Source organism: Ambystoma mexicanum, chromosome 6p (genome assembly GCF_040938575.1).
Source record: "Ambystoma mexicanum isolate Mex_15411 chromosome 6p, UKY_AmexF1_1, whole genome shotgun sequence".
NCBI classification, from domain to species: domain Eukaryota; kingdom Metazoa; phylum Chordata; class Amphibia; order Caudata; family Ambystomatidae; genus Ambystoma; species Ambystoma mexicanum.
Window position 1 is genome coordinate 108,586,806 of NC_090935.1, and position 13,729 is coordinate 108,600,534.

Consider the following 13,729-nt stretch of genomic DNA (forward strand, 5'->3'; position numbering starts at 1 on the left):
CGCGCTGTGTTGTGTGAGCTCATCTGTGTTGATTTCCTGGTTCTGTGTGGAGTCGCGTAGAAGACGCCTGGACGCGTTTGCCTACGCAGCTCAGTCACGTCACGGATAGAGGCGGGGAATATGAATGTTTTGATCAAGTCTGTTTCAGGGGCGGGGGATTTGATTTAGTGCCGCAAAAGCAGGTGAGCCAGGGCGATGGGGGGAAATGATAGGATTATCATAAAATGGCGGATGTTTTCGAGTGCGTTAATGGACGAAAAGTCGGGTAAGGTCCATAGGAAAGTTTTCTACGATCTACCGATTTATGCTTAAAAACACATGGCCGAACCGTAGGGACAATAAAAAAAAAGTCCCGGAACTATCCTTTAAGTAATGTTATTTTCTGAAACTCCATAGAGACTTTGTCCTAACCTTCACTATGCCTTAAGCTAGCACAAAGGCATTATTTTTATATATACATACATATATATATATATATATATATATATACACACACACACATATACACACACACACACACACACTGGGGCATTGGGGACAGTGTGGAGGGAGGAGGGTAAACAAAGGGTTAAACTGTTTCAGGGGCGAATATGAAACAAACATTGGTAATTTCTGAACTTTGTAAGCAATTTTAGTTTGGGCTATTAGGTGACGAAGCCACCTGGATGCTAAAAGTATTGCATTAGAGTACGGATAGGGAGAAATGGCATACGAGGAGGGACATAAAACCTGAAGGTCCTGTTTGATTACTTGCAACCCATCGACTGCTCATGGCCCTGTGAATCCCTATGGCCAAAACACCTCATCATGGGAACTCTTTCATCTCACTTTAATCAACCCTTACCATCAAACTTGAAGTGCCTGCCAGTGTTTTTTCAAAGCAGACTTATGAGGGTTAATTGGAGCTATAAACCCACTAATGGGGTAATACAAATTGCCTACCGGAGCTGCCTTCAGCCATATGATTTATAAGCACTATGCATGACTTTTACTGAAGTTCCTGTTAAAACATGCATTGGCAAAGCAAATGTTTTGGCATGTGTATAAGTCTTAAGCATTTGCCAGGCATTTCTATTAGTCGCCCAGGTGCTCGCACCATTTTACACCTGCTACCATCAATGGCCTGTTAATACCACTATGGCAGTTCCTGGCAAATTCCTTTCCAATGTCTACACAAAAGTCCAAATGTCGTCATTGCCAATGCTTGTTGTCACTTGGAACAGCAGCAGGAACCGCTGTAGCCCCAGGAACCTTTCTAGGTATCCGGTAACATTATCCCCGCCAATAATATCACCATATATATGGTGGTGGGGTAAGGCCATAGCCGATATTATTGGTGGGGATAATGTATGGGGTAAATGGGACCGGAGGTTGCGGGGGTGTCCCCCGCAGGTACCATGGCTTAATATCGCCAATATTTTTGTATGGCAACATTTGTGCGGGGATATTAACACACTGAACCCATTTCTAGCCCTTTGTCTTGGGTGAATTTTCTTGCCATTTTTCAGATTATGTAGCATTAAATTGACCTTGTAGTGATTTGCTAAAACATCACCCAGGTTCATGGTTTCACGACTAAACACTGCACCGGGAACAGAGTAAATACTTAATGGGACACAGAACATGGGAGCAGGGCAGCTCAGCATTTGCTCAAACCCTGAGGCACATGAACTGCACGGATCGGGGTAGGAAACCTATGACGGAAATGTTTGAGGGAGTAAAGACCGAAGATTATTATTTCAAAATAACTTTTGGTCTTTTCTCCCCTGAACATTTCCGACTTTGCCCCCGCCCCCACCCATACCCACCCGCAACCTTACCCCCCCTACTTTCCTTGCGACAACACCCTTTGCTGTGTCCCTGCGACGCCTATTCCCTTTCACTTCCGTGATCGAGAACCTGCGCCACAAGGTCCTTTCCTTTTTTTGCTTTTTGGGGATCAGCTACGAGGGACACCCCCGCAAACCCTTCTCATAATATAGTGAACAAGGGTGCAGGGGATACCCCTGCAGCCCTTAGCACTGAATGGGGGATTTGGTTGAGCTTTTCGGCCGTTCGGAATTTTCAAACGGCCGATATTCGGCCAAATCTCCCAATCTGGTTTTATTTTTGCACGCTTTTTGGGCGATTCCAAATGCGGAGGCCACCTTTCTGAATTCAGGGACCTGTGCTGTGCATTTGCATGAATCGGGCGCCTAAATAAAGTTCACTGCGTATACTTTTATTCTGTGCCAAACTCCCAGGCCTTATGAATAGGTTGACCAAGGCCTCTCAAATGCTGAGCCTTGACAATCAGGTGTTCTCTAGTTATTGCTGTAAAGCACTGGAACGGAAGAGTGTGGCGAAAATAACCTGGTTTTAGGCTTGGCGCGCTGTACATCACCGTAACTGCAAACTGGAGCCAGGAGCACACATCCCATATGCCATGTCGGATGAAGGGATGCAATTATGACGCCAGGGTTCTGCACATGATCAGCTTAAACATATCGCAGACATCAGAAACATGAACGCAGCATTTAGGAAAGAGTGCAGAAGCGAACCACCAGCGCGGTGCCCGCAAGCTCCGCAGCGGTGGCAGGTTTACACATGAGAAGGGGTGTGGAAGAGGGGTGCACTGAAGGGTCAGGGGCACAGCAGCGACACGTGCCTTCGACTTCTCTGGGAATCTAGGACACTAACTGTTTTAGAAAGCACACCAATGACATGTGATAACTGAAAAGTTACCAGCAGACCTGGTTAATCTGTACACATTGGTCCCAGGAAATAACTGCTGATTGCAAGAGCCTAGATGAAAGCTGATTAAATGTATGTAACTAAGTAATGTTCATTCTCTGTAACAAGTGCCACGATGCCTCTGGGTTGTTGCACACTCTACAACTATAAATAAATAAATAAATAAATAAGGCCAGATTTGCCACTGCACAGGAGTTCAAAATCTTGCCATTTGTATCAAATATAGCGCCATCCAGAGGGCGCTTGCCTTGTGAGAAGTGGAGATGGACATTTCTTGTTCTGCATGGCAAAGGTTCCTCCAGTGCAGTAGTCTGTGGCCTTTGGCTCTCCAGAGGTTTTGGACTACAACTCTTACCTACAGCGAGGGATTTGTAGTCCAACACATCTGGAGAGCCAAACGTTTCAGAGCCCAGCTCTAGTGGTTAGGATTCCCAGACCTTGTGATAATACTAGGGCTGAATGAAGTAGAGGTAAAAGTAACAGAGGCATTCATAAAATGTACTGCTCTAAAGCAGACACACTGAACGAAAATGGTTTTAAGCATGCAAGGAAAGATGCACTTGCAAACACTCATCTGTTATTGGAGCAATGGAAAAAGACAGTTGTATACAAATTGTTCGAACTGCTATTGTTTGAATTACAATTGACCTTTGCACAATTGACCGAATTATGAAGGTCAATTGTTACATATATGCGGGGGGACACCCCCCGCAATCCCCACCCAATGCAAAAACACCCGCAATCCCTCACCCAAACCATATATATATATATATATATATATATATATATATATATATATATATATATATATATATACCCCCCTCCCAAAAAGAATATGTATATATATGGTCAATTGTTCAAAGGTCAATTCGGACCATTGAAATTCGGTCAATTCGGGCATTCGAACAATTGTGTTCGAACAATTTGGGTAATTCCAAAAAAGACTGTGCAAGTCTATCAAAAATCAGCAATTCACTGGCCGTCAAATTAACTTCTCCATATCTGGCAGGGATTCAGATGAAGAGACACATGGATAAACATACAGAGACTAGCCAGGCCTGACTAGAGGCAATGCACTACTCAAGGACGCAGACAATCGTGTACCTGAGGTCATTTCCTCGGCTGAGGTCCAGAAGGTCTCCTGTACGATGTCCTTCAGAAGCTTCCTCTGCATCTTCTTCTTCTCCCGCAGCACGTTCTTGAAGTTGTTGATGCACCTGTTCAGGTAGATGGTTTCCGAGCAAACCTGCTCAAGAGTCAGTGGGGGCCTGCCCCCCGCTGCTTCCTCTGGTCCTAAAGTGGAATCAGATCCCATCTGCGGGGAAGCCAGGGACTGCTCAGCACACAGATCGGTGTCCGAGCACGCCAAGGCAGGGGAGACGGGGGACTCAGAAGTTACAGAAGGGGCTCGATTGAGGGAGAATTGCTTTTCTAATTTGGGCGTAGCAGGAACATCCAGCTTCAAGGCACCTCTGATCTGGCTCTCGCTGCTGGATGCAGGGAGGCTGCCATTCATAAAACCAGTGCTACCGCATGGCGATCCTTTACCAGGTCTATGCATCGCTTCGTAGTTTGCCATTTGAAATTCTTGCTCCTTATTCCCGATCAATGCTTCAGGATTTAAGATGGCGCTCGTTTCCAATTTATTGAACGCCACCTTCAGCGCAGAGCGGAAATGAGTAAGAGCTTTACCCAGTTTATTTGCATAGAACTTTATGTCTCCTAGATCAATATTTTCATCGGGCTGGTCAAGGAAATCCCTGAAGACGTGTCCCGTCGGCTCTTGTCCTTCCATCTCGATATGAACTACTTCTTTCAAAGTTTCTGCCCCAGTCCTATCGGATAGTTTCCCCATCGTGTCATCAAAGCTTAGGGAAGTAAAGCTCCCAGACTGATCCTTGATGATCAGGTTGATCTTCTCTGTGCTCCGGAATTGAATCCTGGAATCGCAGGGAACAAGTTCTCCTTCGTCCTCGCCTTCCGCACCTTCCGCTTTCCGTTCCTCTTTAATAGAGCAGCACCTTTTGATTGCAATTTCAGCCTCTTCGATTTCACAGGATGAAGACAGGTGACTTGCCCGGCTCAAAACCTTTGGAGTTCTGCCCTCGTTTCGCTCAACTGATCCAGGGAAACCAGAGAAATGACGATTTTTCTTAGATTCTTGAGAATCGACGCGGATGCAGAGACGACTGACACTCGTTTCCATTGGCTGCTCACAGCAATTCACATCCACTACACGCGTGATATCTGCCCGGGCGTCTTCAAGCTCAGCAGTTAAGCTACACTTCTTAGCCAGGGTGCACTTTTGTGTGAAACAGAATTCCTCGCCTAGGCCAGGTGCTTCGATGCTTGTATTTTGATACCTTATGCAGTAAGATTCTGTTTGAAGCTCTGCATCCACACCGTCAGTCCGCACTATTTCCTTGTCTAGGCTGAGGGAGCTCCAACGGTTTTCACGAAGTTCGTGCTGCAAGAGTGAAACCGAATCTGCTCGAAGGCTGTTTTGCACACTTGGCACTCGTCCCTCTTCAAACAGTAAGATCCTTACCCCTGTGCTTTGCAAAAGAGCAGATTTCTGCAATATGAAGTCTCTGTGCTTGACATGTGCGAGCCTCACAACTGCTGGTCTTGGTGTACATTTTACGGCCCGTGTGCCCAATCTGTATGCATCCTGTATGTACCTCGAGCACTGGGTGCCATTGAAGTAGTGATGCTCCGATAGGAAGCTGGAGATGATCCCCACTGTGTCCTCGTGGTCTTCCTCTGGGATGCCATAAAAGTATAACACTGGTTCTTCATTTTGAGACCCGATGTGGGATCCTGCTTTCTCTGCCTGTATTGTGCTCTGGCTTGCGGATCCAAAGCCAATCTGCAGACCTTCGATTTCACTTAAGACCGTATCTACGCAGGTAGAGACTTCTTCCACCGAGCCCTTTATAAGGCTCAGGTGCTGCCGCAGCTCAGCAATTTCGGCCTGAATGCGGCTAATGCCTTGCAGCTCCTTGATGATGTACTGAACTATGTCTTCGGAATGGTCAACGGGTAACGAGGAGTCACGGTTGACCACCGCAGGCATGTTCTGGGAGTACAAATCATCACACTCCGTGACCTCTCTCCAGCTCATAGTAATGCTAATGGTGTTAAGATCTTGACTATCGGACGGTGATGAGCAGTTGCTCGGGCAAGTCGCTGGTAAAGCACTGAGTGTCTCAATATCACAATTTTCCAAGGCTGTACCATGCAGATTAGGCTCAAGCTCGTTTGGCTCGCCAGCATGGTTCTCCTGTCTCTCGTCAGTGCACCCATTGCTGGTCTCCTCAGCCTCACCTTTACTGCTGTGTTTAAGGCCTTCCCCTGCATTGGGAATCCCTGCCGTAGAAGCTCTCCGGTTCATGCCGCAGGGAGGGAGGTCTTCTCTGGTCTGCAGTGCGGACCGCTGGTGGGTCAGATTTACAGGCAGGTCGTCCCCGGGCCCCTGCAGCAGCCGCTTCATCTTCTCCCGGAGGCACAGAGTCAACCTCTGCTTCTTGGATGGCTTCTTGGTGGAAACTTTCAAAATGGACTTCCGGTGCAACAGGATGTTCTCATTTTCTTGCCGTTTCCATCTTCCCTTGGCAAACATCATAAAGGGACAGCCCTGGACGTTTTGGCTGATCTCACGGAGGAGTACACGTGGAAACCAGACTCTCCCCCTTCATGGTGCTGCTACGGATAATGGTTGCTGGGTAGAGAGTGAAATATTAAACATTAAAACAATAACCACTAAAAAGACTAACCACCAGTTACAATCAAAAGATGAAAAAACTACAGTACATATACATGCTGGGATTGTCATGGGAGTCAACAATCTCTTGAAACACGTACAAGAAGTAATGTCAAAGATGTGGAATACGTTGGAGGACACAATCCATTCGAAATCATTTTACTGGAATCACATGTCCAATTTGCATTCAAAGTCCTAGAGAAAGTACAAACATGACAGCCAAAGAGCCCCGCTGCTTGCTAACACCTATGCTCTTGAAATGTATCAACAGTAGGAAGCTGTTGTTTTATTCACAGTGAACGCCACACTCTGACTGGGGGGTCTCTGGAATGCACAGTATGCCTCGGGAGGCGGCTATTTCTCCCATTTTCTTTTAAGGTGAAATAACACAAAGACCTATTGCTATGGAAACCACACTCGAAATTCAAGCGAAGTCATCTGAAATTGGAGCCCACTCTTCAGCTGCATTTGTTGCTGTAATTACTATATTTTATCTGAGCTAGAGGTTCATTACCAGCGTGTCACGACAGCTGTGTAATAATCTCCATATAATACAGAGTGAGACAATGTTGCATTGGGGAGAGAGGCTTCCTGAAATAGATCAGGAAAAGAATATATCTATAAATGAGGGCGAAACCTGGGAATATGAGAAAGCAAAATGCTCATGCATTACTCCTGGGGTCTGCAAATATTTCAGGGTATCACACAGAAATCACATTGATATGACATGATAGGTTATTTATAACGCGCTTAATACCCACAGGTTTCTAAGTGCGGACCCGGGGATCGAACCTGTGTTGCTCCGCATCGTCTTGCTCCCAAGGCGAGCACGTTGCCTCCGAGCGATCCTCTCGAGACATTCATTTTGGATTTATGCACATCCACATGTTTACAAGTTATCCTAGTCCCAAAATTATCCTAGTCCCAAAATTATCCTAGTCCCAAAATGTGGGCCAATTGCGAAATCTGGCCATGTCATCTTGCTCTCACACCACCTGCCAAAAGATGAAACATCCACGTGGTCCAGAGAATCTCAGCCTACCCGGTGATCCTCTGCCCCGAAAACACTGCCCTGGCCCCATGCCAACATCAGAGCACCTTTCAGGACAGACTCTCTCGTATCCAGAGGAAGGCTCTAAAATACCCCATCTGGAGGCTCTACCGGCTCATCTGAAAAAGCTTCTTTGCTAAAGGCAACCACCTTGTCACCAACCCCTCTGTGCACCTGTTCCTCAGGACTATGTAGCCTCTTGGAGTCATTCAGTTGGCAGATTAGCGCTTTAAACATTCAACCAGACTGCGTTCTGAACACAGAGGCTCCATGCGGTTACTTTATGCACTGGGTGCCAAGACGATATGTAAATAATATTCTAACTGCTACAAGACAAAGATGCCCATAGAACGAATACATTTGTAAATATGCCCATCAAGTACCCCGATAGCACCTATTCCCACTCTCGTGCCTTCCTCTCCAGGTCCTCCTCACTCTGTACTCGCTCCCTTTTTTTGCCGTGCCGAGGCTTGTGCTATCTAAATCCCATACACATATGCCAACATCGTCTCGTGCACAGCAGTCACCATACACCACAGCACCAAAACAATGGGCAGAAGATCAGCTTACCGGTGGCTATTAACCAACTGAAGGGGTATTTGTTATAAGAATTAAGGAACGTGAACGCCGATGCCAGCTTCACCAGGATTAAAATCAGAGCCTAACCCGTAGCCGGAACTTAGGAAAATAAAGATACCAGAAGGTGCTTGTGACCTTCACATATACACAGAAGACTTCACCCACTGAATTCGTTTTCTACTTTGGTGTTGCCAAAACTCTGTACTCGATCAATCACACAACACCTCATGGCTCTTGTGGGGCAGTTTTTATTGATGGGCTTATGGTTAAATGTAAAACCTTTTCCACTTCAAATTACATTACAAAGAAAATAAAAAAGGAAAGAGAAAAAAAATAAAAACAATATCATACAAGTAGGACAATTCATTATACCCAATCGATTATTTATAAATTCATTTATACAATACCAATTAAACTCAAATCATATGAGATGACCTAAATGATTACTCGTCATCATTTCTCTGCTCCTGTCCACATATGAAAAGCTGCTGCGGTTACAACCAGTACCTTAGCCAAGAAAGCTTGTGCCCAGAACTGATCAGTTTGCATGTGTGACACAGAAGAAGCAATCTGTGATAAGCCCAGCGAGTACTGCTTCCCCAGTTTGGGGCAAAGAGTTAAGACATGTCAAGAGGTTTCAAGATCAGTCTGACAGAGACGGCAAATTCTAAGTTCCTACAGATATTAAACCAAGCACCAGTGTGGGGTAACGTAGGGAGAAAGTTAAAAAGCAGGCGCATAGTAAAGCTTCTAAAATGGGGATCATTTACCCTGACAGTATAGCAGAAAGGGGTGAGGTATAAAATACTTGTTTTTCATACTCTAGTATGCTTTTTTTGTAGTAAGTGTAGCCATGTAGTAATGCGATCCCAATGCAGGGCTTTAGTTTTCATTTAATTTAAGAATGATCCATGATTGATGAGTGCTCGAATGGATCAGCCAATATTCGCATGAGGTTTCGCCAGTTTCCACATACTCACTTAATGTCTTCGATATCAACAATTTTCTTTTAGCATATTAGCAAATAAGAAAAATAGGGACTTGTCATTATTGTGTTCTGTTAGAATTGTCACGCTAAGGTTACAACAGACAATCTTCCAAAGGGTATGCAAGGAAGTGAGACCGAACTCACAGCGAATACCTTCAACAGGGACCGACCCTCGAACCCTAACGGCAGAGCTCTAGAGTTTGCCCTCACGGTTCTTTAACCAAGTAGCATGCCTCTCAGGGAAGCTTTCATGCCATAAAGTATACCTGAAATAATACTGGACGGTATCTGTCTTTCCATCCAAAGACTGCATCGAAAACAATTCCATCGTACATTTTGCATCAGAAATTTGACCATTGAATGTCTGTAATTTTAGGTTAAGGGTTTAATTTAGTTTGGGGTGGGTTTGTAATGGTAAAAAAAAATCGGAGTTTAATTTTTTTTTTTAAAAAATGCTTTCGATAGTAAAATTTCCGATGGAACATTTTCGATGCATTGAGATCTCGATGCAAAGTTTTCGTTGGAATGCCAATAAACCATACTGGACTTGCAGATCTTCAGTAAGCCGTCAATGGAAAAGCCACCCTTCAAGATTATGTAGCTCTTTATGGCTCTGAATTTACAAAGAGCCTTCGGGACCTTGCGATTTTCCAAGTACGCCCTACTGGGATTTCTATTAATGAGAACACCAAGACGCACACGCAAGACGTGACCATTTCTATTGGTACCTCATCAATTTTCAAACCAAAGTGCTCGGCATACTTCTGCCCACGTAGAATACCGGTGGAATTTGTTTTTCGACATTGGTGTTGCCAAAACTCCCTACCATATCAATAGCACATCCCCCGGTAGCTCTTATGCAGAGTCTATAGCTATGATGTTTCCAGCGCCTCACTGGCCATCAAACAGATTTTTCAATCGGATCCCTGGGAACGCGCAACCAATGCGAGCTCTCCCTCAGATGGTGAAAATGAGCTGCCAGAAAAACATATTTGAGTTTTAAGTTAATTCTTAGAATCTATTTTACTAGAAATAAAGTGTGCGCCAATGGAGTTAAAGTATTAAGAATATGTTTTTTTGTAAATATAATTAACTTAAGGTTTCACATTTAAAAAAAAGTAATGAAAAAGGAAAGAAATTAGACAATCCAACTTCAGTAAAACAAATATGAAGTCAAACGTAAAGGTTGGTGCCGTTTTTGTCAACAATATTGTTACACACCAAAGTACTATTGTACTGGAATTTGAATGTAGTGTCAGCTACTATGAAAACTGAAGGGATGAATACTAAGGTATGAGTCACTAGAAGCATCTGGAAGTAATAGGAGAAGGAGGAGGCAATGGTGGTCTGCTAGCATTCGGATGTGCAAGGAAAGAGCAGTTTAGCCACGTTTAGTAAGCTCTGAAGATCAACCTTCTGGGCTTTCAGATGGATCATTTCCTAACAATGGAAATGTATTGCAGAAACGCCCAACTGTGTGACTTTTGACACTTTTCATTCTGTCTGATTTGGGCTCGTGAGAGCTAGGATGCTCAGGCCAGATCTGTTGCACCCAGGGAGCTGAAATGGATGGGGAGGGAAGAGTGGGGGGTGGGCGGGGTGGAGGAATAGATATTTGCATAGTGCAACCCTAGCTCAGAAGAAGTACAGCGTTGTCCAGCAGGATTAGGGCAACAAGAACAGTGTTGAGGGGCAGACGGTGTCATAGTGCTGTGTGTGTACACAAAGCAATTGCATTGTAGCACTACTTCTTTATGGTATGTCATGTCATTTATGTCTGCTTGTATAAATACACAGATATGATTGTTTGAATAATTGACTCAATAGATAGTCTTTTTTCTCAACTGTGGTTTTGTCCGGGTTCGCCCTGACCAATTGTTTTACGCATGCCTTGTTCATGATAACAGCACATTTTTAAAACCATGCATGAACTCCTGGGGCGGCAGAAAGGGTTTGATGTTGTGAAGTAGTGTAATTTGGCACCAGGCCATTTGATTCTTTTTAGATATGTGTTGTTGAAAGGATAGATTGAGGTCCACGATGAATCCAAAAGGATTTTGCGGAGTTGCTGAGTTGCGGGATAAATCTGTCCAAGCGCATACTGTCCACCACACTTTTGAGTGGGAGCCGATATGGCTACGGGGCATAGGAGAAGGAATTCTGTCACGGTAGGGATAGGTTTCATGTAGTGATTTGACAACTATTTGGAGGTGAACACAATGTCCCAGGGACCCCTAACTTTTACGCATAGCTGAATGCTGTCCGTGTATTGAGATGGTGGAGTCGGTTACGAGCGCACCAAGGTGTTCCATGTATTGACTGCTATCAGAGAGAGGATGGTGGTTCTTGGGGACACCGCAGGTAACGTGGTGGTGTGCCAACCACAGAGTACCCATCAGGACAGCTTGGGGTCTCCCAAATAGGTAGGAGAATCCTTTGATGGCTGTAGAAAAGCCCATCTGAGAGTAAGGAGGGACAGTAGTGTATCATGGTAGACAGTGTCAAAGGCAACCGAGATGTAGAGGAGGACTAGTAGGCATGCGCCACTTCCATCATTAGTTTGCAAAGCGTCATCCACCACATGGATGGTGGCAGTCTGTCTCGGAAAGTGCCTCTGCTAAGAGATCAGTTGACTATCCTGATGAGCAATCATGGTGGGACCTCCAAGTTGTACAAGGATGTTTGCCAGGATGTCTTCCAAGTATGCAGCGGGTTTTAGGGAAGCAAGCGTTTTAGAAATGCCCTCAGGTGATAGGATGGAGAAGTCAGACCAAGGTTCTATGGATTGTGGGGGGATTGTGATTAAGGGACTAATTCCACAGAAGACTTTGTGTCCTGAGGGAGTTTATTTTGTTGAACAAGTCCCTCAACCTCAAAATGTTCTTGTGAATCCTGATCCAGAGATCAACATGGGTTAAGAGCATTGCTTGACAACTGAAAAAAGAGGGCTTTGTTTCTATTAGGGACCTTGTTGATGTAATAGGCAGCTTCGGCCTCTATGTTGATGGTCCAACAGTTGGGCATTAAAGCTCAAAGGGCTATGTTGTCCCCTGGATTGTGTGCCTTGCACAACTGTTTCTCGAATGGCCTAAAAGTACATATTCTTTTACTGTGGCACTCTTGGGTTTACCAGGGGGTGCAGGGTTTCGTCCTGGTCTATATTAGTTTGATTGGCATGCAGCTGTGTGCCAACTCCTTTGAGGTTTAGGGAAGGGAGTCAAAAAGGAAGGAGACCTACTATGAGGAAGGGAAGTCAGAAAATCGTTCGTCCATTGTGTATATAGAGAAGGTTTTGAATGATCGTCACACGAATATAGGGCATTTATGCTGGTCTTTATGGGATGCCATGGTGTGAGTAAGGGAGGCCACATGATCCAACCCAGGGGAGTTGCTAGGTCTGGAAAAGAACCGGGGCTAAGCTGATGTCAGAACTGTTGGGGGTGGGGGCTAGCTAGTCTTTTGGATGTAGCTCCTGAGATTCTATCTGGGGCTACAACCAAAAGATCAGGGGCTATAGCCCCCTTAGCCCCTCCCTAGCAACGCCCCTGATCCAACCAGTCAAGGAAGGTGGAGTCAGCAAAGTTTGGGAGGGAGTTGAAGGAAAGGATGGAGTCCAGTAGTGTGTTGCCCTTGGAACGGGTGCGGGAGAGGACATGTTCAGTTTTGCCCAAGCCAGGTAATAAGAAGGCATCACATGTATTCTTGGTTGGGTAGATCCCATGGAGATCTCTGAGAAAGAGGTTAGCTACGTGCGAGATTGAGGCTGTTGAGATGAAGTCCATGATCTCATCTAAGAAGGTAACACATCTGGGAAGGAGTCTGCAGATCAGGTCGTTAAGTGATAGGGAGAATTTGGTTGTAACGGTTTCCATTTTGTTAAGAGATGGTCCGTTATGAAATTAACATGAGCATTCACTTTTGTGGATGGCTGCCATGCAGCCCCCTCTTTTATCCCTGATCGGACCACATCTTGAATGTTATAACTGGGTGGCATGAGGACATCATAGATATGGGAGTAGCCTGAGTGAGTTTGGTTTCAATGATGGAGTATGTGTCGAGTTTGTTGTTAGTGATGAAGAAGAAAAAAAAAGTGCCAAAACAATAAGACACCAACAAATTAGCAGTGATTAACAGGTACTTGTACCAGCACACCAACTGCATTTGACAATCACAACTTTAAAGGATCAAAGAGTCCCTCATATATCAGTTGCGGACTTCAAACTGAGATGAAACCGGTTTCTTCTAACATGAACCAGGGGTTATTCACAGCTTCTGTGCCCACAACAGGAAGCAGCTTCACTCTTCATGGCTGGTTCTCTATGCTACACACTTGTTGTGGACTTTGTGTTTAAGTTGTCAAAATCAATTTAACTTGTAAATCTTCAGTCTCCTTAAAACACCTAACAACGAGGAAGGTTATGGTGGAAAGACTTACAATAAGGATAGACGCACCCAGGTTCACTCAGCCCATTATGCCGAGCAATCCCCCAGTTGTTGTTCTCGGGGAGCAGCGTAGAATCCCAACATGTCAAATGATGGGTAACTAGGGTTATTTAATGACAGCATTTGAATCTCTCTCTATATATAAAAGGGACATTTGTGAATATGTTGTATC

At 44.9% G+C, this 13,729-nt stretch overlaps 1 protein-coding gene across 5 annotated transcripts in view; it reads right to left on the minus strand.

Annotated features, from left to right (window-relative positions):
- Nucleotides 1-13,729, minus strand: part of LOC138511252 (protein unc-13 homolog B-like) — a 2,171,549-nt gene that overhangs the window by 1,059,447 nt on the left and 1,098,373 nt on the right. For 2 of the 5 annotated variants that reach the window (XM_069626795.1, XM_069626796.1), the window contains exon 2: nt 3,838-6,454. The exons of the other annotated variants lie outside the window; for them this stretch is intronic. In XM_069626795.1, the coding sequence (XP_069482896.1) occupies nt 3,838-6,358 (2,521 nt within the window). In that variant the 5' untranslated portion in view covers nt 6,359-6,454. The remainder of the gene's footprint in view (nt 1-3,837; nt 6,455-13,729) is intronic. 5 annotated transcript variants of the gene reach the window in all.